The 22,843-nt window shown below is 38.0% G+C and overlaps 2 protein-coding genes and 1 long non-coding RNA gene across 13 annotated transcripts in view; 2 read left to right on the top strand and 1 right to left on the bottom strand.

Annotated features, from left to right (window-relative positions):
• The window catches only part of NRG4 (neuregulin 4), a 208,901-nt gene extending 203,070 nt beyond the window's left edge, over positions 1–5,831 (top strand). For 7 of the 9 annotated variants that reach the window (XM_045448977.1, XM_045448975.1, XM_045448974.1 and 4 more), the window contains one exon: positions 5,533–5,628. The gene's annotated coding sequence lies outside the window, so the exon portion shown is untranslated. Of the gene's footprint in view, positions 1–5,532; positions 5,629–5,731 lie in introns of those variants that run through there. The other 2 variants (XM_045448972.1, XM_045448973.1) reach the window with 2 other exon arrangements.
• A 51-nt stretch (positions 5,832–5,882) lies between these two features.
• On the top strand, positions 5,883–7,094 carry LOC123582655. Its single transcript, XR_006704502.1, has 2 exons — positions 5,883–5,987; positions 6,968–7,094. It is a non-coding gene; the product is annotated as an uncharacterized LOC123582655 (long non-coding RNA).
• Positions 7,095–12,985: 5,891 nt separating this feature from the next.
• The window catches only part of FBXO22 (F-box protein 22), a 31,293-nt gene continuing 21,435 nt past the window's right edge, over positions 12,986–22,843 (bottom strand). For all 3 annotated transcript variants that reach the window (XM_045448965.1, XM_045448964.1, XM_045448966.1), the window contains 2 exons: positions 16,761–16,926; positions 12,986–14,132 (listed from right to left, as the gene is read on the bottom strand). In XM_045448965.1, coding sequence (XP_045304921.1) covers positions 13,715–14,132; positions 16,761–16,926 — 584 coding nt within the window. In that variant the 3' untranslated portion in view covers positions 12,986–13,714. The remainder of the gene's footprint in view (positions 14,133–16,760; positions 16,927–22,843) is intronic.

The raw sequence follows: 22,843 nt of genomic DNA, 5'->3' as shown, positions 1-22,843 counted from the left end.
TCATATGACCTCAATATTTTTTGATTTCTTGAGACTTCTTTTGTGGTCCGTTATGTGGAGAATGTTCCATGTACACTTGAATGTGCCTTCTGCTGCTTTAGGATGGAATGTTCTGAATATTTATGTTAAATCCATTTGGTCCAGTGTGTCATTCAAAGCCACTGTTTCCTTATTGATTTTCTGTTTGGCTGATCCATTAATGTAAGTGGGATGTTAAAGTCCCCTACTAATATTGTATTACTATCAATTAGTTCCTCTATGTTTGTTACTAGATGCTTTATGTATTTAGATGCTTTCCTGTTGGGTGCATAAATATTTATAATTTTTAGATCTGCTTGTTGGATTTTTCCATTTTATGATTAAATAATGTCCTTTTTTGTCTGTTACAGTCTTAGTTTTAAAGTCTATTTGTATTTTGTATTGCTACCCCAGCTTTCTTTACACATCCATTTGCATGATAAGTGCTTCTCTATCCCTTCATTTTAAACCTGCAGATGTCTTTTAGTCTGAAATGAGTCTTTTGTAGGCAGCATATAGTTGGGTCTTGTTTTTTGTTTTTTTTTTATCCATTCCATCACCCCATGTCTTTTGATTGGAACATTTAATCTTTTTACATTCAAAATAATTATAGATAGATATTTATTTTTGCCATTTTGTTAACTTGATTTGTGGTTGCTTTCTTCTCTCACACTGTTCTTGCATGATTAGTTGTCTTTATTTAGCGACATACTTGGATTCCTTTCTCCTTATTTTTCACATATCTATTACTGTTTTTTGATTCATGGTTACCATTAGGTTTGTACATAACATTTTCTTTATATATTAGTCTATATTAAATTTCTGGTTGTTTAAGTTTGAACCCAATCTTTACTCCTCCCCGCCGCCCTGCCATGTTTTAGGTCTATGGTATCATACTTTATATCCTTTTATTTTGTGAGTTCCTTGACTGATTTTTACAGATCTACTTGCTTTTACTGTTTTTGTATTTCCTACTTTTGATACTCTCACACTCTTTTCTTTCCATTCAAGTAGTCCCCTTTAATATTTCTTGTAGGGCTGGTTTAGTGGTCACAAACTCTTTTGTTTGTCTGGGAAACTCTCTATCTCTCTTTCAATTCTGAATGATAACCTTGCTGGATAGAGTATTCTTGGTTGCAGATTTTTTTTCCTTTCAGCACATTGAATATGTCATGCTATTCCCTTCTGGCCTGGAAAGTTTCTGTTGAAAAATCAGCTTAATAGCCTTATGGGGTTTCCCATTATTTATTTGCTTTCTTTTATCTTTGTTCCTTTAAAATTTTTCTCTTTTTCATTACTTTTTGCCATTTTAATTACTTGTGTCTTGTTGTGGACCTTCTTGGGTTGAAGTTGTTGAGGTATCTCTGGGCCTCTTGGATCTGGATTTCTGCTTCATTCCCTAGATTTGGGAAGTTTTCAGTTATTTCTTCAAATAAATTTTCTGCCCCCTTCTCTCTTCTCCTTCTGGGATCCCTATAATGCGAATGTTATTATGTTTGGTGGTGTCGTTGAGTTCCGTAAGTCTATTCTCACTCTGCATAATTTTTTCCCTCTCATATGCACAGCTTGATTACTTTCTATTCCTCTCCCCTGCAGGTACCTGATTTGTTGTTCTGCTTCCCATAGCCTACTATTTATTCCATCTAGTGTATTTTTAATTTCATTTACTGTGTTTCTCATCGCTGATTAGTTCTTTTTAAAAAATCTTTGTAAAGGGTCTCACTGAAGTCCTCCACTCTTTTCTCAAGTCCAATAAGTATCTTTATGATGATTACTTTGAATTCTTTTTCAGGTATATTGCTTCTCTGTTTTATTTCTCTTTTGTAGTGATTTTTGTCCTGTTCTTTCATTGGGACATATTCTTTTTTCTCCTAATTTTTTGTAACTCTCTGTGTTTCTCTGTGTTAGGAAAGTCAGCTAAAGTTCCTGATCTTTAAAGCAGTGGCCTTATGAAGAAGAGGTACTGTGGTGTCCTATAGTGCAATGTTCATTGTTCCCCAAAACCAAGCATTTCAGGTGTGTCTGGTATGTGGGTTGTGTAAATCCTAATGAACTGAATTTACATTCAGTTCAGTCAGCTGCAGTGGCCTACTTTGCCTGTTGTGGTCAGGGTTTGGTCCTTGTGCTGTTAAAGGATCAGTCTGGGGCCACTGTTGGTTTGTAATAGGGTGGTGCTCTGTACTGCAGAACCTGCTTGGGATTCTCCCTCACCCTCTCTCTGCCCCTCCCCCTGCTCATGCTGTCCCTCCCACTCTCTCTCTCTCTCAAAATATTTTTTATTTTTATTTTTTTTTCAACGTTTATTTATTTTTGGGACAGAGAAAGACAGAGCATGAACGGGGGAGGGGCAGAGAGAGAGGGAGACACAGAATCGGAAACAGGCTCCAGGCTCTGAGCCATCAGCCCAGAGCCCGATGCGGGGCTCGAACTCACGGACCGCGAGATCGTGACCTGGCTGAAGTCGGACGCTTAACCGACTGCGCCACCCAGGCGCCCCTCTCAAAATATTTTTTAAAAAATATTTAAAAAAATAAAAAATCCTGTCAAATTTTTGTCAAATGCTTTTTCTGTATCAGTTGATGTTGTCATATGGGTTTTTCCCTCTTCATTCTGTCAATATAGTATATTAATTCATTTTCACTTGTTGAACTCTTCTTGAATTGCAGAAATAAATCCACTTGTTCAAAGTATATAGAACTCCTAATGTGATGTTTCAGTTGCTAATACTTTGTTTAGGATTTTTGCGTTAATATTCATCAGGGATATTAAGCTATAGCTTTTCTTCCCCCTTCTTTTGTAGTCTGGCTTCAGTGCCAAGGTAATACTGGCTTTATAGAATGAGTTAGAAAGTTTCTCTTGAACTTTTTGGAATAGTTTGAGGACTGGTGTTATTTCTTGTTTAAATCGTTGGTAGAATTCTTCAGTGAAGCCATCAGTTGCAGAGCATTTCTTTGTTGGGAGGGTTTTGATTACTAATTCAGTCTCCTAGTTATAGATCCATATAGATTTTATTTGTTCATGATTCAGTCCTTGTATTTCTAGGAAATATATTCATTTCATCTGGGTTATCCAATTTATAGCTACTCATAATTGTACTCTAATCCTTCTATTTCTGTAGAATAATTACTAATACCCCTACTTTTATATCTGCTTTTAGTAAGTTGAAACCTTTTTTTCATGTTCTAATTAAGATTTTTCCACTCTTAAAATCTTTTTGAAACACTATCTTGCCTATTTCAGTTTTAATCTTCCACTGGCTTTAGGTTTATTTTTTTCCTGGGTCTTTTTAGAATGTTTATTTCATATATTTATATTTATATATTCAAGGTAAGCATTTACAGCTATGGATTTCCTTAGCAGTGCTTTTGTTGCATCACATACATTTTGTTATGTTGTGTTTCGCTGAATATATTTTGAGGCTCTGTTATTAGATGCATGAATGTTTATAACTGTTTAATTTTGATGTATTTTAAACCTTTTATCAGTAGATAATGTCCTTCATTGTTTCTTGTAAGCTTTTTGGGTTTAAAGTCTTTTTTTGTCTAATGATAGTATGGCCACCACTACTCCCTTTGGGGACAATTTGCATGGAATATCTTTATCCATCCTTTTACTTTAGATCTGAAGTCAGTCTCTTGTAGACTGCAGTTAGGTCATGTTTTTAAATCCATTTCACTAGTCTCTGTTTTTTTAATTGGAGTTTAATCCATCTATATTTATTTATTTATTCATTTATTTTTAATGTTTATCCATTTTTGAGAGAGAGAGAGTCAGAGCATTAGTGGCAGAAGGGCAGAGAGAGAAGGAGACACAGAATCCGAAGCAGGCTCCAGGCTCCAAGCCATCAGCACAGAACCCATTGTGGGACTTGAACTCACAAACCATGTGATCATGACCTGAGCTGAAGTCGGACACTCAACTGACTGAGCCACCCAGAAAGTAATTATTGAGGGACTAATGTCATACTATTTATGTGCCTTATAGCTTTTTGCTCATTTTCGATGTGACTTTTGTGTTTTAGTTGAATTTTTTTGTAGTAAAACATTTTCTCATTTCCTGTATTATTATTATTTCCTGTATTATATTATTATTCCTCATAGTTGTATTATTATATAGCTACTTCTTTGTGGTTACCTTAGGGATTCCATTTAACATCCTAAATTAATAACACTCTAATTTGAGTTTATGGCAGCTTAAGTGTACAAAAACTCTTTTCTTATATATAACCTTGTTTTCACCCCCTTTTGGTTATTAATGTCACAAAATTACATCTTTAAGTATTGCGCATCTGAAAACATAGACAAGTAACTATTTTAAGTCTTAAATTATGTACAAAATGAAAAGTAGAGCTACAAATCAAAATTATAATACTAGCTTTTATACTTGCCCATGTATACTTTAATTAGAAATCTTATTTCTTCATATGACCTTGAGTTCCTGTCTACTGTCCTTTCTCATTCAACCTGAAGTTAGCAATTATTTCAGGGCAAGTGTAGTGGAATCTGTCTCCTTCTGTTTTTGTCTGGTAATGTTTTAGTTTCTCCCTCATTTTTGAAGGAGTCTTGTCAGATAGTTTTGGTAGACAGTTTTTTTTCCTTTTAGTAATTTGAATATATCAAACCCCACTGTCTTTTGGTCCCCAAGGTTTCTGATGAAAACTGGACAACCTTATTGAGGATCCCTTTTCATTCCTGCTTTCAATATTCTGTCTTTTGCTTTGGATAGACTGATTCTAATGTGTCTTGGTGGGTCTCTTTTGACTTTCTCCTATTTGGAGTGCAATGAGCTTTGCAAACTGTTCAAATCTGTTATTGAAATTCACCCTCTAGTGAAAATCTTTATTGTACCTTCTGCTCCAGAATTTCTTTGATCCTCTTTTAATTTCTTTGTTCATGTTCTCATTTTATTCATTTTCTTGATTTCCTGTATTTCTTTGAATATATTTAAGTCTCTGTCTAGTAAGTTCAAAATGTACACACTTCCTCAGGGTCAGTTTCTGTTCCTCTAAATAGACCTGTTTTCTCTTTTTATTTGTATGACTTGTTATTTTCTGCTTTTGAAAATTGGGCATTTCACTATTATAATATGGTAATTCTAGATATAGGATTTTCCTGTCACCAGGGTTTACCAGGTTTTTCTTTTTTCTTTTTGATTTGCTGCAAGCTGTTTTCCATTTATTTTGAGACTATTCCAAAGTATTTTTACAAAGACCTTGTTTTGTGAGATCACCTCTGTTCTGTTTACCTCATGTTCAGCTGTTTTGACAGTTTTCCTTGAATGCCAGTTCTCTGTCTTTGCAGATTAGATGGGTGCTAGAGCATTCCTGCAATATGTAGCTAGGCTTGCTCTGAGCCTAGGGATCTGACTGAGGTGAAAACTTAAGGTCTTAGATCTTTTCTGAGCATGTGTTTTGCCTGGATGTGCATATGGCATTCTAAATCCCATCCTCTCCTCATATAGAGCTATTTCTGAATGTCCAGTTTTCAAAAACTCTCACCCTATCTTCTTCCCTAGGCCTTATATGACCTATTCTGTCTCCACCAATAATTGATCGCCCCAGGTATCTGAGTCTGTAGTCACCTTGCGGCTTTTACAAGTAATGCCTGCCACTCTTCCTGCCTGATTTCCAAGTTAATGGCAAAATACAGGTGAGCACTTAAGACATACACAATAATTTGCAAATAAAGTCTACTCTACCTCTTCTGGTTTGAAGGTAGGAACTGGAAACCAGGCCTCTGCCACTTTTTAAATAAGACTGCCACTGCACTGGGACAAAGGCAAGTAAAATATCTCAAAATTTTCCTATCATTTTGAAGATGATTTTTCTTCACTGGACATGGTCTTGTTTGCTGTAATCTTTAATTGTTTTCCAGAGCTCTGACAGTGCTGGTTCATATAGTTGCTGTTGGTTTTGTTGGGGAACAAGAGCTTAGATTGTCTTAGTCCACCATTTTGCTGGTGTCACTCAGGTCACTTATTTTTCACTCCTGTCTGTAATTGTAGTACCATGACAAGGCCTTCAACAGAGTATGTTTTAGATACATATATGGTGAATTTTGGTTAGACTTGTAAGTACTGTGTAAATGTTAAGAAAATTATCCTCACTCTAATCATTGTGCTTATTTTTTATTATTAAAAAAATTTTTTTAATGTTTATTTTTGAGAGATAGAGCATGAGTGGGAGAGAGGCAGAGAGAGAGGGAAAAAGAATCCAAGGCAGGCTCCAGGCACTGAGTTGACAGCACAGAACCCAATATGGGGCTCAAACCCATGAACCATGAGATCATGACCTGAGCCGAAGTCTGATGCTTAACCGACTGAGCCACCCAGGCACCTCTGACCATTGTGTTTAAAATTAAAGTTAAGGAATTTCTCAATCTTGCCTTTTTTGCTGGTTGTGAGGACAGTTTACATAAACTTTAAATGAGATAAAAATGCTCCATACCCTCCTAATACCAAATATTAAATGAAGTTTATTGGATTCTGCTAATGTTTTCTACTTTACAGTAGCATATATTCTTGTAACTTCTTTTACTGTGTAGGGTAGAAGTAAAATATATAAAACAAAAATAACATGTTTTGCAAATATTTCACTATTCTTTATATAAGGCCAATATTACAATAATTTTCTGTTAATACATTCTTTACATAATGTAGAATTTTGTTCACTTAACAAGGATGTTATTACTAATGCTTACTATGTTTTATTTTAGGATTTTCTTTTTTTTTTTTTTTAATTTTTTTTTTCAACGTTTATTTTTGGGACAGAGAGAGACGGAGCATGAACGGGGGAGGGGCAGAGAGAGAGGGAGACACAGAATCAGAAACAGGCTCCAGGCTCTGAGCCATCAGCCCAGAGCCTGACGCAGGGCTCGAACTCCCGGACCGCGAGATCGTGACCTGGCTGAAGTCAGATGCTTAACCGACTGCGCCACCCAGGCGCCCCTAGGATTTTCATTAAGCAAACTCATACTCAGTTTCTACAAATGAAAGTCAAGTCAGTCATCTAAACATCTCAATTTCTAATCAAGAGGATTTAGTCTTCTGTTTCCAATAAATCTGAATTTATGGTGGTGTTAATCTGGTTAGATTGTGTGGGCACAAAATGCCGAAAGTAGTTTTATTTTTTTGTCAAAAATTTCTGTAGAACGTATGGAAAATTCTCAGATTTGTAAAAGGGTTTCACATTCTTTGTATGTTCAATGTGTTAAATTAGCAACATATTTCTGTGGCATTGTGATCTCTCCTCCTTCATTTGTGGTTTCATTGATTTGAGTCCTTTCCCTTTTCTTTTTGGTAAGTGGCTAGGGGGCTATCAATTTTGTTTATTCTTTCGAAGAACCAGCTCAGTTTTGTTCATGTTTTACTGGTTTTGTTTGGTTTGGTCTGGTTTCTGTATCATTTTTTTCTGCTCTAGTCTTTATTATTTTCCTTCTTTTGCTGGCTTTAGGCTTTATTTGCTGCTCCTTTTCTAGCTCCTTTAGGCATAAGGTTAGGTTGTGTACTGAAGACCTTTCTTGCTTCTTGAGATAGACCTGAATTGCAAGGTACTTTCCTCTTAGGACTGCCTTTGCTGCATCCGGTGTTCAGATGGACTGTTGTATTTTCATTTGCTTCCATGTATTTTATTTCTTAATTTCCTGATTAACCCATTCATTCTATAGTAGAGTGTTCTTTAACCTCCATGTATTTGTGGTCTTTCCAAATTCTTTCTTGTGGTTGATTTCAAGTTTCATTGCATTGTGATCCAAAAATATGCATGGTATGATCTAGATAATTTTGTACCTATTGTCAGTGACCAGCATGTGATCTATTCTGGAGAATGTTCCATGTGCCTTTGAGAAGAATGTGTATTCTGCTGCCTTAGGATGAAATGTTCTGAATATACCTGTTAAGTCCATCTGATGCAGTGTGTCATTCAAAGCCATTGTTTCCTTATTGATTTTCTACTTAGATGGTCTGTCCATTGTTGTAAGTGGGGTGTTAAAGTCCTCTACTATTATTGTATCATTAGCAATGTTTCTTTATGTTTGGATTAACTAATTTATATATTTGGGTATTCCCCAATTGATCTTGATGGATAGACCCCTTAATTATGAGATAATGCCCTTCTTCATCTCTTGTTATGGTCTTTGGTTTAAACTCTACTTTGATGTAAGTATGGCTCCTCTGGCTTTCTTTTGACTTCCATTAGCATGATAGATGGTTCTCCATCCCCTTTCAATCTGGAGGTGACTTTGGGTCTAAAATGAGTCTCTTATAGGCAGCATATAGATGGATCTTGGGTTTTTTTTAATGCCTTCTGATACCCTGTGTCTTTTGATTGGAGCATTTACTCCATTTACATTCAGAATGATTATTCAAAGATATGGATTTAGTGTAATTATGTTACCTGTAGAGTTGGTGTTTCTGGTGATGTGCTCTGGTCCTTTCTAGTCTTTATTGCTTTGGCCGTCCCTCTCCCCCCCCCCCCCCCCACTCAAGTCTCCTTAAAATTTCTTGCAGGGCTGGGTTAGTGGTCATGAACTCTTTAGTTTTTGTCTGGGAAACTGTTTCTCTCTCCTTCTATTCTTGCTGAATAAAGAATTCTTGGCTGCACTTTCTTCCCATTTAGCACATTGAATATTTCCTGCCACTCCCTTCTGGACTGCCATGTTCAGTGGACATGTCTGTTGCTAACCTTTTGTGTCTATCCTTGTAGGTTAAGGACCTTTTGTCCCTAGCTTTCAGAACTCTTTGTATTTTTTTTTTTTTTGTAAGTTTCACTGTGATATGTTGTGGTGCTGACCTGTTTTTGTTGATTTTGAGGAGAGTTCTCTGTGCTTCTTGTACTTAAATGCCCGTTTCATTTCCCAGATTAGGTAAGTTCTCTGCTATAATGTGTTTGAATAAACCTTCTGCCCCCTTTTCCTGCTCTTCTTCTGGGACTCCTTAGATACCGATATTTCACTCTATGGAATCCTTGAGTTCCCTAAGTCTTTCCTCTATATCACCTATTCTCTCATCTGCTTCTTAAATCCATGTTGTGACTGTATCCGGTCAGTTTTGCATTTCAGTTATAGCATTTTTTATTTTGTCCTAGTTTTTAGGTCTTTGATCTCTGCAGCAAGGATTTCTCTGGTGTCTTCTATGCTTTTTTCAAGCCCAGCTAGTAATCTTTTGAGCAAGTTCCTGGCTGTGATTTCTTCACCTCTCTTTTGGGGATAATTCCTCCATCTTGTAATTTTGGCTATGTTTCTGTATTTTGTATGTTTTGAAAGCTTGTTATGCTTTCTGCACCTGAGAGTAAGGCTATATTAAAAAGGAGTCATACACAGTCCAGGGCCTGGTGCTTCAGGAAGGTTTCTGGTGTATGCTCTGTGCACTTTGCTGTTGTGTTTTGGCTGCTCTTTCCCACTTGTCAGTCCTCAGCAGAGCTCCTTGCTTACAGTGGGAAGTGTATGGACCTTTAACTAGGCGTACTTTGATTTAAGATAAGCATGGAAAAAAACAAAAAAAAACAAAAACAAAAACAAAACAAAAAAAACCCTTCATCCCCAAAAAAGAGACAATGTAAAGGAATGAAAAAGCCAAAGAACTATAAACCTGATTCCAAAGAAAGGGAAAAAAAAGGAAAAAGAAAAAAAGCCTAAATCAAACAAAACAAAACAAAACAAAACAAAACAAAACAGAGAGAGAGAAAAGGAAATGAAAAAACAAAAATCTGTAAGTCTGATTCCAAAGGAAAAAAAAAAAAAAGAAAACAGTAAGCCTGACCCTTCCACCAGAACTGCAGGTGAGGCTTTGAAGCACTCTATTTTCAATTCACTTGGTACATGCAGAGTACTGCCTATGCTGGTCTTCTGGAAGAGAGGCCTGTTGTGCTCAGAGTCCATTCTGCCCTAGAAAGTATGCAGTTGACAGGCACAAGGCAAGGGGGTTTGGTGAAAGTGGGTTCTGCCTCCACTGGGGGCCGCTGTGTTGCTCTTTGAATCCCACCGGGTTGGTGTTGACGAAAATGTCACCACATTCTCTGGTGTTGACGAAAATGTCACCACATTCTCTGGTCCACATTCTCTGGTGTTGACGAAAATGTCACCACATTCTCTGGTCCTTCGACAGGGGATCTCACACCCCCCACTGTTTAGGAAACCCTCACATAATAGGGCAGTTGTTGCATCCTGCGCTACAGCTCTCCTGTGGTTCTTTGATATGCACCTGGGACTCAAAATCTTAAAGGACCTGGCACCATGCAGACTCACCCCTCTCCTTCCAAGGAGAAACTCCCTATGCTGTAGACAGTGTTGTCCTTTGTCCCAGAAAAATTCCCACACCTATGCAATGCATGGAATCTATGATGTAGCACCGCAAAAAGCTGCAATTAGGTTATCTGCCCTCAGCCCACACCTCTGCCCCCTATGAAAGGAGTTTTGCTGACACCTGCAGAGTCTTTTGTGCAATTAAGGAGATCCTTACATTCTGCTATGCATCCACCAGCTCCTTCTGCCTCCCTGAGAGCATGCACCACAGCTCCCCTCCAGAGAAAGTTGCATACTTTCTAAACCAGAGTTTGAGCTCCACAGTTTGCAAAAAACCTGTGACACTCAATAACTCCAGCTCACCCACCTGTTCATGGTCGGGAGAGTTCTCTTATGCAAATCCGATGCTGCACTCTGTCATCTCCTTTCTTTCCCTTTTGCCTCTCCCTCCCCTCTGTGGCACCACCATTTTTCTCTCCCCCAATTCACTTCCATGCACCTTGCACCTGCCAGTCTCTGTCCAACTGTGAAAATACTTCTGCCAGCCTTCAGATCAATTTTCTGGGTGTTCCAAGTGATCTGATCTCAACACAGCTATATATGAGGGAAAAAGAAAGCCTAGCTTCCACCTACTTCTCCATCTTAACTCCTTCCCAAGAATACCTACATTTGCAGTATAAATCAATGGCAAAGCTTTTGCTATCTGGCCTCTTTTACAAGTTTGAGAAATTGCTGTGTTTGCTAATAACCCAGTTTTAGAGATAACCCAAGTTGAGAGAACTCTAAGCAGTGAAGTGGCCCACTGAATGCCCTTCATTGGTATAGATCATGGTAGATTATTATGTCATTACGCAGCATGTCTGTTTCTTGATCTTAATCCCAAGAAATACCTTTCCTCCTTTTCTTTAGATCACTATGCTTCCTTAGATGGCTTATAAGTTTAGTTTTACAGGGATGAAAAATAATCAAAATCTATTCCTTGAAGCAGTGTTTTGCAGGGCAAATTACGGCAAAATTGTGCTTTGAAAACATAAAAAGAAGTATTTTAAATGTCTTGATTAAACCATCCTATTAGTCTGCTCATCATCTAAGAGAAGGCAGTTCCGTGTATGAAGACACTAAGAGTGTAACTGTGTTTCTCGTGTGCATGTGTTTTTTCAAGTGTGATCTTTTTTTCCACTTTCAGAAATGACTATATGAAAGATGCCATTTCTAGGAATTTAGTATGTTTTTAGCTGAAAAAATAACTCTTTAATGCTTGCTTTTAACACTGGTCTTTCAAAATTGTAATTAATTCATTTTAACTTTGCTTAAATTCCTGTACCCTTCCATGGAACATCATGGCCTCTAGAGGCAGCATATATGGCTTCTATTTTCACCAGTACTACTTTTGTTTCTATTGGGTCAACTTCTCCCCTTTCTGTTCTGCACCAAGATTACAACCTTGTAGTCAAATGAATTTACCATTCATAACAAGCCCCAAAAGCTCAGCTATACAAAGGAATCCTAGTAACCTCGCATACTGTATTGAAATGATCCTGCAGCAGACTCTCCTTTGGAAAGTAACAAAACACTCTGTAGGAGTATTAATTTGAAAAAAATAAAATAATCCATTCAATCATCATGCTTATTATGTTCATATTTTTAGTTTTTCAAATTCTTTTTCCTCTACTATTCAACCAACTCTTGTTAAAATCAAGGATAAAGAAAATTTACAAAGTATTTTCCTTATGTGCTATGTAAGCACATCCAAAGATGTGCATTTTGAATATTGCCTATTTGATAATGGGTAGCCAATGTCAAATAATAGGAAAGTTTAATAACTAAATAAAAGCTAAATATTAATATTCACATTAAAAGTTTGAAAACTTTTCTTTGGATTTTCTTCAGGAACTAAGATATGGGATAACCATAAAATGAACATTTAAGTATTTTTATCATATATATAAACAGCAAAAGAAAGACCTTTTAGCATAAAGACTGTGAGAAAAGTGACTACAAATAGGAAGGTTAATATTTTTGATTTCACTTACCTTGCAAGTTTTATACTGTTCTGTCAGAACCACTAATGAATACAAAGTGCCCTACATTAGTTATATCATACCGTATTAGGGATAATATGCTAATATAAACATCTGTTGTAATGAAGCCCTGGGAAAAAAAACACTGGCTGAGGCAGGATTGATGTTAATTTCAATCTTGTAAGACAGTCTGAAGATGGGCAATCCGGGTCACTTATGGTAGCACTTCAACAAAACTGTATAGCATTCCTGGGATCCTTCTGTGTGGTTCTCTTCCCCAATAGTGTTGCCTCTTCTGGAGAGTCCAGGATAGCTCGCTACCAGATCCACTTCCAAGCAACAAGCTTGAGAAAGGGCAAAAAACTGTCATACCATTTTGAATGAATGACCCCTGTCACTTCTCACATTTCACTGACCACAACAGTCAATGGCAAGAGAGAATGGGAAATGTCTTTGTTATGGCAGGCATGTGACTAGCTGAAATCAAAGGTTCTATCACTATATGAAGAAAGGCCACTGGGGAAAATTGGTGTTCTCTGAACCTATCTCATTTAGACATTAGCATAATTAGAAATATAAACCTAAAAAAGTCATTCTGGGAATACAGCAGGATTTACTAGCTGACTACCATTCCAGGCTTTCTTTTCTAAAGTATTAGTTTACTTCCATCATTCACTCACCAAAAGCAGTGATGTACAAAACACTGAATGAGTTTCCAAGGTACATTTTATTGGTATAAGACCAAAATAAGGTGATGTAATTGGTCTGCCAGTTCTATATAGAATTAGGTGAAAAGGATTCTTCTCTTACAATTCCTTCATGGAGGGAAAAGGAAATGTTTTCCTTATAAAGTAATAAAATACTGATTAGTCTTGGCAATTTATTTGACTAAGCAACTTCAGGGTACTAGAACAAAAATAGTTCTTTAATTTTTGTCAAATAAGTAAAAAGTAATAATTTTGTTACAGCTTCTAAAAAAATCGGTAAAACTGTAAAGCAGAGAAAGATTTCTCAAGCTATTCATGTATGTTTCTCCTTCATTAGGGAGAAAAAAATGTCTTCATGATTTTGCTAAAAGATCTAATAGTTCAGAGGTAGTCATGGAATGTCTTAAAGCTCCATCCTATTGATGAATCCTCTTTCAATCTTCCTATGCAGAAGACTATTTACGTCACATTACATAGCAGCTACATAATCCAGTACAGTATAGCCGTAATTGGTTTGGCGCAAAAGCTCTCAATTCTGTGTGCATTATGTTAGGTACAAAGTTGTCCATCTAATTAATTAAAAACTACCCCGGATATAGTCAAAGCTATAAAACTGATACATATAAAGTTACTATTTTTTTTTTTTGAAATAGACATATCCCAATTTCCATTTTCTAGGAAAGGCAGAGCCCAAAAGTTTTATATTGTGAAAGCCACTTTACAGATGGCTTTATTTAGATGACCCAAGATGAATCAGTGCCATTATTGTTGTATAGCTGTGAAACAGATCATCATCCTTCACCTCATTACATTTCTTCAATATGAAGTTCCCAGTGACTATGCGATCACATCCAATTTCTCCATTTCCAAAGAAGCCAAATAAAGGAACACTAGGAAAAAACTTTCTGAACGCATCAGCCTCAACATTCCCCTTGGCTCTGTAATACTGAAAACCCCTGCCAACACATGCAAACATGAAGCCAATGGTATTCTGTTCTGGGATGCTGGCAGCTTTGAGGCGCTGCATTGCAGCCTCAGCAGTCTTCTCGTCATTGACCTCCTCATTGAGAAGCACGGTGGCACTCTGGATTCGGTGTCCACTAAATGACAGTCCAACCACACCAGTGGCATCAATATCCAGAGGGTTTCTGGAAATTCAATTAGAAAAGTGTGGTGATACATCATGAAACATATAATGAGAATATAAATTTTAAAGTGTAAAGAAAACTCCTGATCCACTGGCTAGCCTTTAACAGCCTACGGTTAGTCTAAGGCTCACCATCCCAGATAGGAGGAGTGTAATAGGGGTTAACAATGAAACTATTAATACATTTAAAAGAAGCAGATTCAGGGAATCTAATTCACGGAAGCAGATCTGTGAAGAAGTATGCAACTATTTTTTTAGTCACAAGTTCAAGGGGGCAAATGCATCTCCACAAAGATTTCTGAAACCCATCCTGCATTTTTAGAAGGCTATCCTTAACCTTTTTAGAAGGCTATCCTTAACCTTTCTCACTTTCTTAAAAGGAAACTTAAAATATTATTCATATATACAGTGATATCTATTAAATAAAGCTTTCTGGTATTATTTACATTTTTGGTATTTTTTCCCCCTTACCTTGGTGTCCCATTCTAAAAAAGATATATTAGATACTTGTTCAATCATGGACAGTAATTTTATTAAGAACCTGTAACTCCAGAAGCTTTAGCTTTAAGTTGTTTGGTCCATAAAGAAACATAATTACATTGCTATGTCTTATTTATTACTTTCAGCCTACAATTCAGCTTAATCTAAAGGTAAAAACATGCTTTTGTTTATATTTGCCTTTTTTATGTAATATTTTATCCTTACTAAAACAAATATAAAGTGTCAAAGTTATACAACATAATATAGTGAACACCTATACCTACACGGAAAAAACAAATACCTTATATTTCTATCACGTTTATCAACATGTGAGTCAGTGAAATGGGCAAGATTCACTAGGTTAACAAGAAACTTAACTGAAAAAGCTTAAGAGGACTAAGATAATAAGATTAGCTTAGTAGCAAAACCAGTTACTGAGGGGCAGAATCCACCTTATGAAGTCCTCCACTGCTCCTTTAACTTTATTTCATGTCCTCTTTGGCATACAATTGCAATGTGTATTGTCAATATCTTGCCCCAAAGAATTATTTACCTAGCTTTTTTTTGGTGAGGTGGTATATCTGGACATTATTAAAACAGAGTTTCGATTTATTCAATGGCTTCTCTTACCCACGGACACAGTACGAAGACCACATTACAATTAATGTGTCATGTAAAGGTTAATTGTTCTTGAGGACTATTACCCATAACAGGTATAAAAAGATGACGACAACGAACCATGCTAATAGACTTACGTCTCAGATGCTAAATGTCTGAACTGAGACTGGCATTTCAAAGGCAAATGAGGTATTAAATCATCACTGCCCTACTGTATACAATTTAAAGGTAAAAGCAAAGACTCAGAAAATCAGGCAAGAAGAGAAACAATCACAGATAATTACTGAGAATTAGGTGTATTTATGCATGAAATCCAATGTTTGACATCCTGCTTAGAATTCAGTGCCTCGACTTAGCTACATTTGACCCCTGAGCAACACACATTATCTTATATGTGGATTTTTCTTGACAAGTACAAGACTGTAAATTTGTTTTCCTTATGACTTTCTTAACATTTTCTTTTCTCTAGCTTTCCATATTATAATACATACATACATGTGTTAATCGACTGTTCATGTTATCAGTTAAGACTTCCAGTCAACAGTAGGCTAAGTTTTGGGAGAGTCACAAATTATACATGGATTTTCAACAGGGGTTGGCGCCCCCCCATCCCCTGCATTGCTTAAAGGTCAACTATATTTGCTCTTCTTGACTCATCAGAGGAGCCTTTCAGAAAGGAGATTATAACTGGGATTATTTACATTGCTTGCTTTTAAAGATACTGATCTCTAACGGTCTGTTGACACATCGCCACTCTAGTATCCAAATACTAACCACAAATATAGTGAGAAATGAATACTAGTGTTTGCAGGAAGCATCAGGGGATAACACATTCTCATTTTCCTGCTTTTGGAAACTGATGATATTCATGTTCACTTAATTAGTTCAAACTCAGAAACTACTACATACTCTCATTCAAAATGCAAAGGGAGTAATGGCACCCAAAATAACTGAGCAAATATTTCACCCTCAAAAGCAAAAGCCTTGGTAACAAAATCAAAGATAACACAAATTTGACACCTTCTGAAAAAGGCTTTCAAAAAGATCTAGTACAGCATTTCCCAAAATGTGTGCCCATACCAATAAGCATCCGAGATGCTCCACAGAATGGATTTGAGAACTGTCACAGTAATATTCCCTCTCTAGAAGATTTCCATAGCACTGAGTATGTCAGAGGCTCTAAGAAGTTTTACCATAAAGCTTCACTGTCTCGCCATGCATTTCCTTCAGAGGAAGAAACAGAAGTACAGAGGAAGTTATTACTGATATTATATGGAGCACAGAGATGTTGTGGGAGATACCAGTAGACAGTTCTGAAAATTAATTTTAAGGAGAGTAGGAGTCCATTTAAGTTATTAAAAGACAACATATAAATTTCATTCTTCAGTTGTAAGAAGAATTATGTAGAGTATTGTATAATGGAATGAACCGTTAGCAATTCTATAAACATGTGTTTTAAAAACCTGGGTAAGAAAAATCTGAGGACATTTCTGGGCATACATGGGAGGAATCAGAAGCACATGAGACATACTTGTCAGAGGTCAGTGATGCCAGGTTGTCTACCTGGCCTCCAGCCAAGATGACATTCATATCACTGAAAGTGCTGACTACTCGCTGCAGATAATTACTGGCTCCCACCTTACAGCAATTATAACCAAACACCAGGACCACACGAAGCTCAGGGTTATCTAAAAGACCTGCAGAGAAAGGAAGAGCAACAATGAAAGACAGCCTCCAAACACGAACTTGAAACTTCATCACTATTTTCTACATTTTTGCAAAATGAAATGTTTCCGCTACTGACCTGCACTTCTAGTTATGTGCAATTTAGTATTTAAACTGTCCAGCCCCCCCCCTTTTTTTTTTTTTACAAACTTTAACACTGTTTAAAATCTTTGCTGTAATTTTCCCCATTAAAAAAAACTAAATGGCTACTTGAAAATAATACAATCAACACTCAACACAAATAAGGAAGCAGCTATGTAACTGAGCAGCATCCATGGTGGACCTTGGTGTAAGCCATCTCCACACAGGCCACCACCTAGAATGAAAGGGAATGTTGGTTTACACAGAACAGAGTTAGCAATAGTAATAATAAAGATTCAGAGAAAATGGAGAGAAAAGGCACCAAACACCTGTCATGTATTTAATGGTGGTCTCCCCAAAAATGTATCCACATCAAATCTCTGGAACTGATGAATGTAAACCCATTTAGGAAAAGGGTCTTTGCAGATGTAATTAAGGACATGGGGAAGAGATCATCTCTTATTATCCAGTTAGGCTCTATATACTATAGTAAGTGTCTTTAAAAGACCTATATAAGAGACACAGACATAAGAAGAGGCACTGTGACCACAGAAGCAGAAACTGGTGTGATACAATCATGAGGTATAGCAGTGGCCACCAGAAGGTGGAAGGGACAATGAAGAGATTCACCCCTATAGCCTTAGAGGGGAGTGGAGCCCTTTTGACACCTTGACTTCAGACTTTTAGCCTCTTGGGACTGTGGCAGAATAAATTTCTGTTGCTTTGAGCCACCAAGTTTGTGGTAATTTGTTACAGCAGCCTCAGGAAACCAATACACCATGAAAATACATATGGGCCCTATCCACATTTTCCAGGAAAGGAGGGTGGGAGAGAAGATGCTATAACTATAAGAAACTCTTTCCAAACCAAGAAAATGTTCAATTCTGCAGCCTAAGAACAAAAAGCAGCTTCTGTTAGGGGGCAGTATAGCCCAACAGGAGATAGGCTGTACTCCTGCACTCCCCCACAAATTCCCTGGCTTTCACCTGAGCCTCTGGACACTGTACAACTATCAATTTGAAAATTTCTGGCATTATCAAACAGGTAATAGGACAGGAAAAAAAAAAAAAAAACCTAACCCACATTCTCATCCCTGTTTCCACTGACTCAGCCACATCACTTCCATCTTGGCAGACCTAAGGTGAATATTATCAGAAATATGACTCACTTAAGGAAATAGGTGTGGGGGGAATGATTATTTACTAACACCAAATATTGACTTATCCAGGGAAATTTCCTCCAGTCTACTTCTATTTAAAAAAAATTTTTTTTAAATGTTTTTATTTAGTTTTGGGACAGAGAGAAAGCATGAGCTGGCTGGGGAGGGGCAGAGAGAAAGGGAGACAGGAACCGAAGGGGGCCTCTGTGTTGACAGCAGAGAACCCGATGCAGGCCTTGAACCCATGAACCGCGAGATCATGACCTGAGCCAAAGTCGGATGCTTAGCCAACTGAGTCACCCAGGCACCCTTCCTCTTGTCCACTTTAAATTCTCTCCACAATAAATCACTGATTTGGAGAGTGAAAAGGATATTAGTATACAAGTCCAGTACTTTCATGATACTACACACCCTAAGCCATTACTAAAGGGTCTTTTTTTCCCACAAAGAGCAGCACATTTTGAGAGAATGTTTTTTTGTGTTCTAAAATGAATTTCCAGAGTTGGAAGAGGGCTGTGGGATGAACTGTCTAGTTTTACTTTACAAATAAGGACTGCTAATCCCAGAGAAGTGACCAGCCCAGGAGAATAACATGGCAGGCTATAGATTAAAACCCACATCTCCTCTCAAGAGTTTTAGGTTTCAGAAACCTGAAGACTTCTAAATCTCTAACTTCCCTATTGTTTTCTAAGCTCTAGACCCTCTTTTACAATTGCCTACTAAACATTTTCATCTGAGCATTCTAAAGGCACCACCCTCACTTACTTAACAAACACGTACCCAGTGCTTTCCACATCTTCCTCCGGTGATACTGCTCTGTAGCTGAACCCCCCACACACAAACCTAGAAACTACAATCACTTCCCCCTATCCCAACTTAGAGAACAAATCCAGCTTAGCCCAGTCTGGCTGTCTGATGGAGCAGATGGGTCTGTATTTGACCAACAGACCATCCAGAGCTTTAGATATGCAACAGAAGAGGGAAGGTACAACTCAAACTCCTTGCCACTCAAAACTGAAATGCCTACAGTACACTTGCCTGACAAGACCACCCAGCTCTTTTTGAAGTAAATCTTGGCACTGCCTTCGGTCTTGTTTCAGTTCACCTCTGTGGGGAAAGAGGACGGCCCTCTACTCAGGACAAGTATCTTAGGTCTTTCAACTTTAAGAAAGCACACCAGCCATTTCCCTAGGTGAGCCACTTATTGGGCAGGTGACTATACTTATTATCCAGTCCAGCTATTAAAAGATGCAATCTCCAGTTCATTGTTACCTGAAATTCAGCTGTGAGATCTAAGTCACAGCAGAACGAGCGCCTAAAAAGAGCATGTGGGCCATTCATTCCTTTAGCAGATCTAAATATTAGATTAAGCAGAAAGCTCAGTAACCAGACCTCACTGCTTTGGACTCTACCATTGCTTTTATTGATGCCATTGGTGTTCGCAGAGTGACCTAAGAAACTGCTTCAATCCAGTAGAAGAATTTATCTCTGTTCTCAAAAAATTGGGAAGAGGTGGGCTGCTTCTGCTCTGGCTTAGCCAAACCTGTGGACCACCTCTAGCAAATGCTGATGGTATGAATCTTGTGTATTACCCTCAGCCTGGGTTTCACTGTGTTCTTCCTACATGTCCCTCAATTCAGAACTCCTCCACTGATACTGTATCTTTGTAAGCTGCCTTAAATCAATTTCAAATAAGGCAAAATATAAACTTATCATAGCTAAGATAAACTAGAAGGTTAAAAGGAAATTTAAAAAATAAGATAAAATCTAGACACCAAGACCATGTCAGATTCAGGAAAATCAAAACAGGAAGAACTATTCCAAAGTTAGGCCAGGACTCCTTGGAAATGCTCTGGGTCTGCATGTCCAGATTTCTATTCTTTCTAGAGAAGCCATTCTCAAGACAACTATTTTATGATCTGTTTGAAAGTGATGGGATCTAAATGCATGTAGGAAACCTACTTCAAAGTACAAGTCTACGTAAAATGAGGCTAATATCATGAACAATTCATGGACCAAAGCTGAGTTTTTTAGCACCACTTCCCCCGGCCCCAGGATAGGATACCTATCTTTTTCACACTAGGGGAGGGAAGTATGAAGTCAGCCCAGTAAGGATGTGGGTTCTGGAGTCAGACCAGGGTCAGAACTCAGGCTCAACCACTTACAAATGTAGAACTCTGAGCAAGGCTAGACTTCGCCAAGTTCAGATCCTTCCTCTAAAACTGGGACAGGAGCAAGTCTCAAGGGCAGTTACAGTCATAATAAGATAATGTCATAAAGCAGCACTTATTCAGGGGCTTCGTACCCACCACAGGCTCAATAGAGCATAGCTAACAAAACACAATCTGGCTAATTTAGTGAGGGCCCCGACCATAAGTTAGATCTGTTTAGCCAAATACTGAAATGATGAAGCTAAGGCAACATTTCCCCTTGAATTAAATGCATCTAAAGTAAACATCAAACTTAGAGGGAGGGGAAAAGAAGCCTTGTATCCTATCCTCAAAACTGACTGGGGGTCACCTGTGTTGTTCTGGCTTTTGTGTAGTCATGTTTTTGAGATCTACCTTATCCACAAATATCTCTGGTGGTATACAGTAAGAAGCTGTCCCTGTCCACAGACATGGAGCCTGTGGCGCAGGTAGGCTGGGGCTGTATTATGCACCACTGTGACCTGGGAGTCAGCCCCCATTGGCCTGTTAACAGTTTGTGTTTTCTAGCCCCTCTTGCTCCCATAGCTGAATGACATCTACCACAAGGGCAGTAAAACCTAACAGAACACCGGCACCACCTTCCTGTCACTTAGACTTTCTCAAGGGCTATGAAACTTCTAAAACAGAGCAAGTTCCATCACGTAGGTTTTAGCAACATCTTTCTCTGCTTTGCACCTGATCACTGTTGGTGTCCCCCTCAAGATTCTCTATGAAATCTCTAGATAATTTAAAAATATAGTCCCTCTTTTTTTTTTTTTTTTTTTACAATCTGACTTAACAAATAATTTAGTTTTCACCTCTCTCAGTTGCTGGCAGAGTTCAAGAGGAGTAGTCAATGGACCAAAAAGTGGTAGGCAGAAAGGACCTGAATAACCCCACAAAGTAGATCATAACATCATCAATGTAATAGCAAACTCAGCACTTCCGCCAGGCACTGTTCTAAGCACTTCACAGAAATTCACTTATTTAAATGCCCACCAGAACCCATTATGTACTGTTTAGCTCCTAGAAAGTCTATGAGAATTCAACATCTTCAAAATTCACAAGAAAATATGCAAATTGTACCCACTATTACAGGACTTGACTCAGACCAGACATAAGTAATAATAAATACACACTTCCAGAGTGGCTGCCCAGAAGGAACTGGTGTTAGTAGGTTACAGAACTGACACTTCCCCTCCTCTCCTTCCAAGAGCAAATGCAGGAGGACCCTTCAGGACTTCCTCTTGTGACCTCAAATGTAAAAACTACTGGAAAATCTTTTCTAGTATCAGTGTCTACAAATAAAACTGTAACCCAGAAAATCACTGGGCCCCAGGAGAATGTCAGAATGATGGGTTTGTGGGGCACCTGGGTGGCTCAGTCGGTTGAGCGTCCAACTTCAGCTCAGGTCACGATCTCACGGTCCGTGGGTTCGAGCCCCACGTCGGGCTCTGGGCTGGTGGCTCAGAGCCTGGAGCCTGCTTCCGATTCTGTGTCTCCCTCTCTCTCTGCCCCTCCCCCGTTCATGCTCTGTCTGTCTCAAAAATAAAATAAACGTTAAAAAAAATTAAAAAAAAAATAAAAAATAAAAAAAGAATGATGGGTTTGTAAAAGAGAAAGAGAATCACAGGTGTGAGACAAGTGTCTGATAGACTACCCACCTCAAGGAGGACTGCCTCAGATTCCTCCATCTTCCTGAGCACATAAAAGACAATGGTCCAAATTTAAAAATACAGGAAATGTGGCCATAAAATAGTATGGAATGAATACAGATTATCATCTCAATCTAAGCAGAGCTTCAATTTCCTGAATACCATTAACAGGATAAAAATGATGCCTTGGAATTAGTCAAAACTGCTAACAGCAAACGGCTCTGGAAAGGACACCAGTAAAGAATGCCTCACATAGCAGACTAAACATGGGCCTGCTTTTCCCTTCGGTTTGTGAGGCCTATACTTAGTACTGTAACACAAACAAGGTCTTACAAATCTAGTAAACTATTTTATCATAAAATGGAAGGTTTATTCTGCTCAAGATTTTGGCTCTCTCTTGTAATATGACAAAACTAGGCTTCTAGCTTTAAGTAGTGCTATCATCAGGACCTCAGTCATGGTTCCCAAGGTGCTATGGGACAGAGGAGAGAGTATGCCCAGGAGGCACCATCCTCACTTACGGAAAAAAGAGGTAACACACAGAAGGTCTGGCAATATGACCTTCAGCAAAAGCACTGAATTAAAGGCCAAACGAGCCTGTTTAATAGAGTCGGATTTTTTCTTAATCCTGCTCCTCTTGCCCCAGTGTTCTCTATTTCTGTTCTCTGAAGCACCAGCACCCCACTCTGTTAAACACAAAACTCAAAGTTATCAACAAGTCATTCAGTCTTCCTTCTCATTTCATATTTAATGATCTGCTAATTTTCTCCACTCAATTTCCTGAACTTCATGCTCTGGTATTATT

Source organism: Leopardus geoffroyi, chromosome B3, assembly GCF_018350155.1.
Source record: "Leopardus geoffroyi isolate Oge1 chromosome B3, O.geoffroyi_Oge1_pat1.0, whole genome shotgun sequence".
NCBI classification, from domain to species: domain Eukaryota; kingdom Metazoa; phylum Chordata; class Mammalia; order Carnivora; family Felidae; genus Leopardus; species Leopardus geoffroyi.
This window is presented reverse-complemented; position numbering and strand designations above follow the sequence as displayed.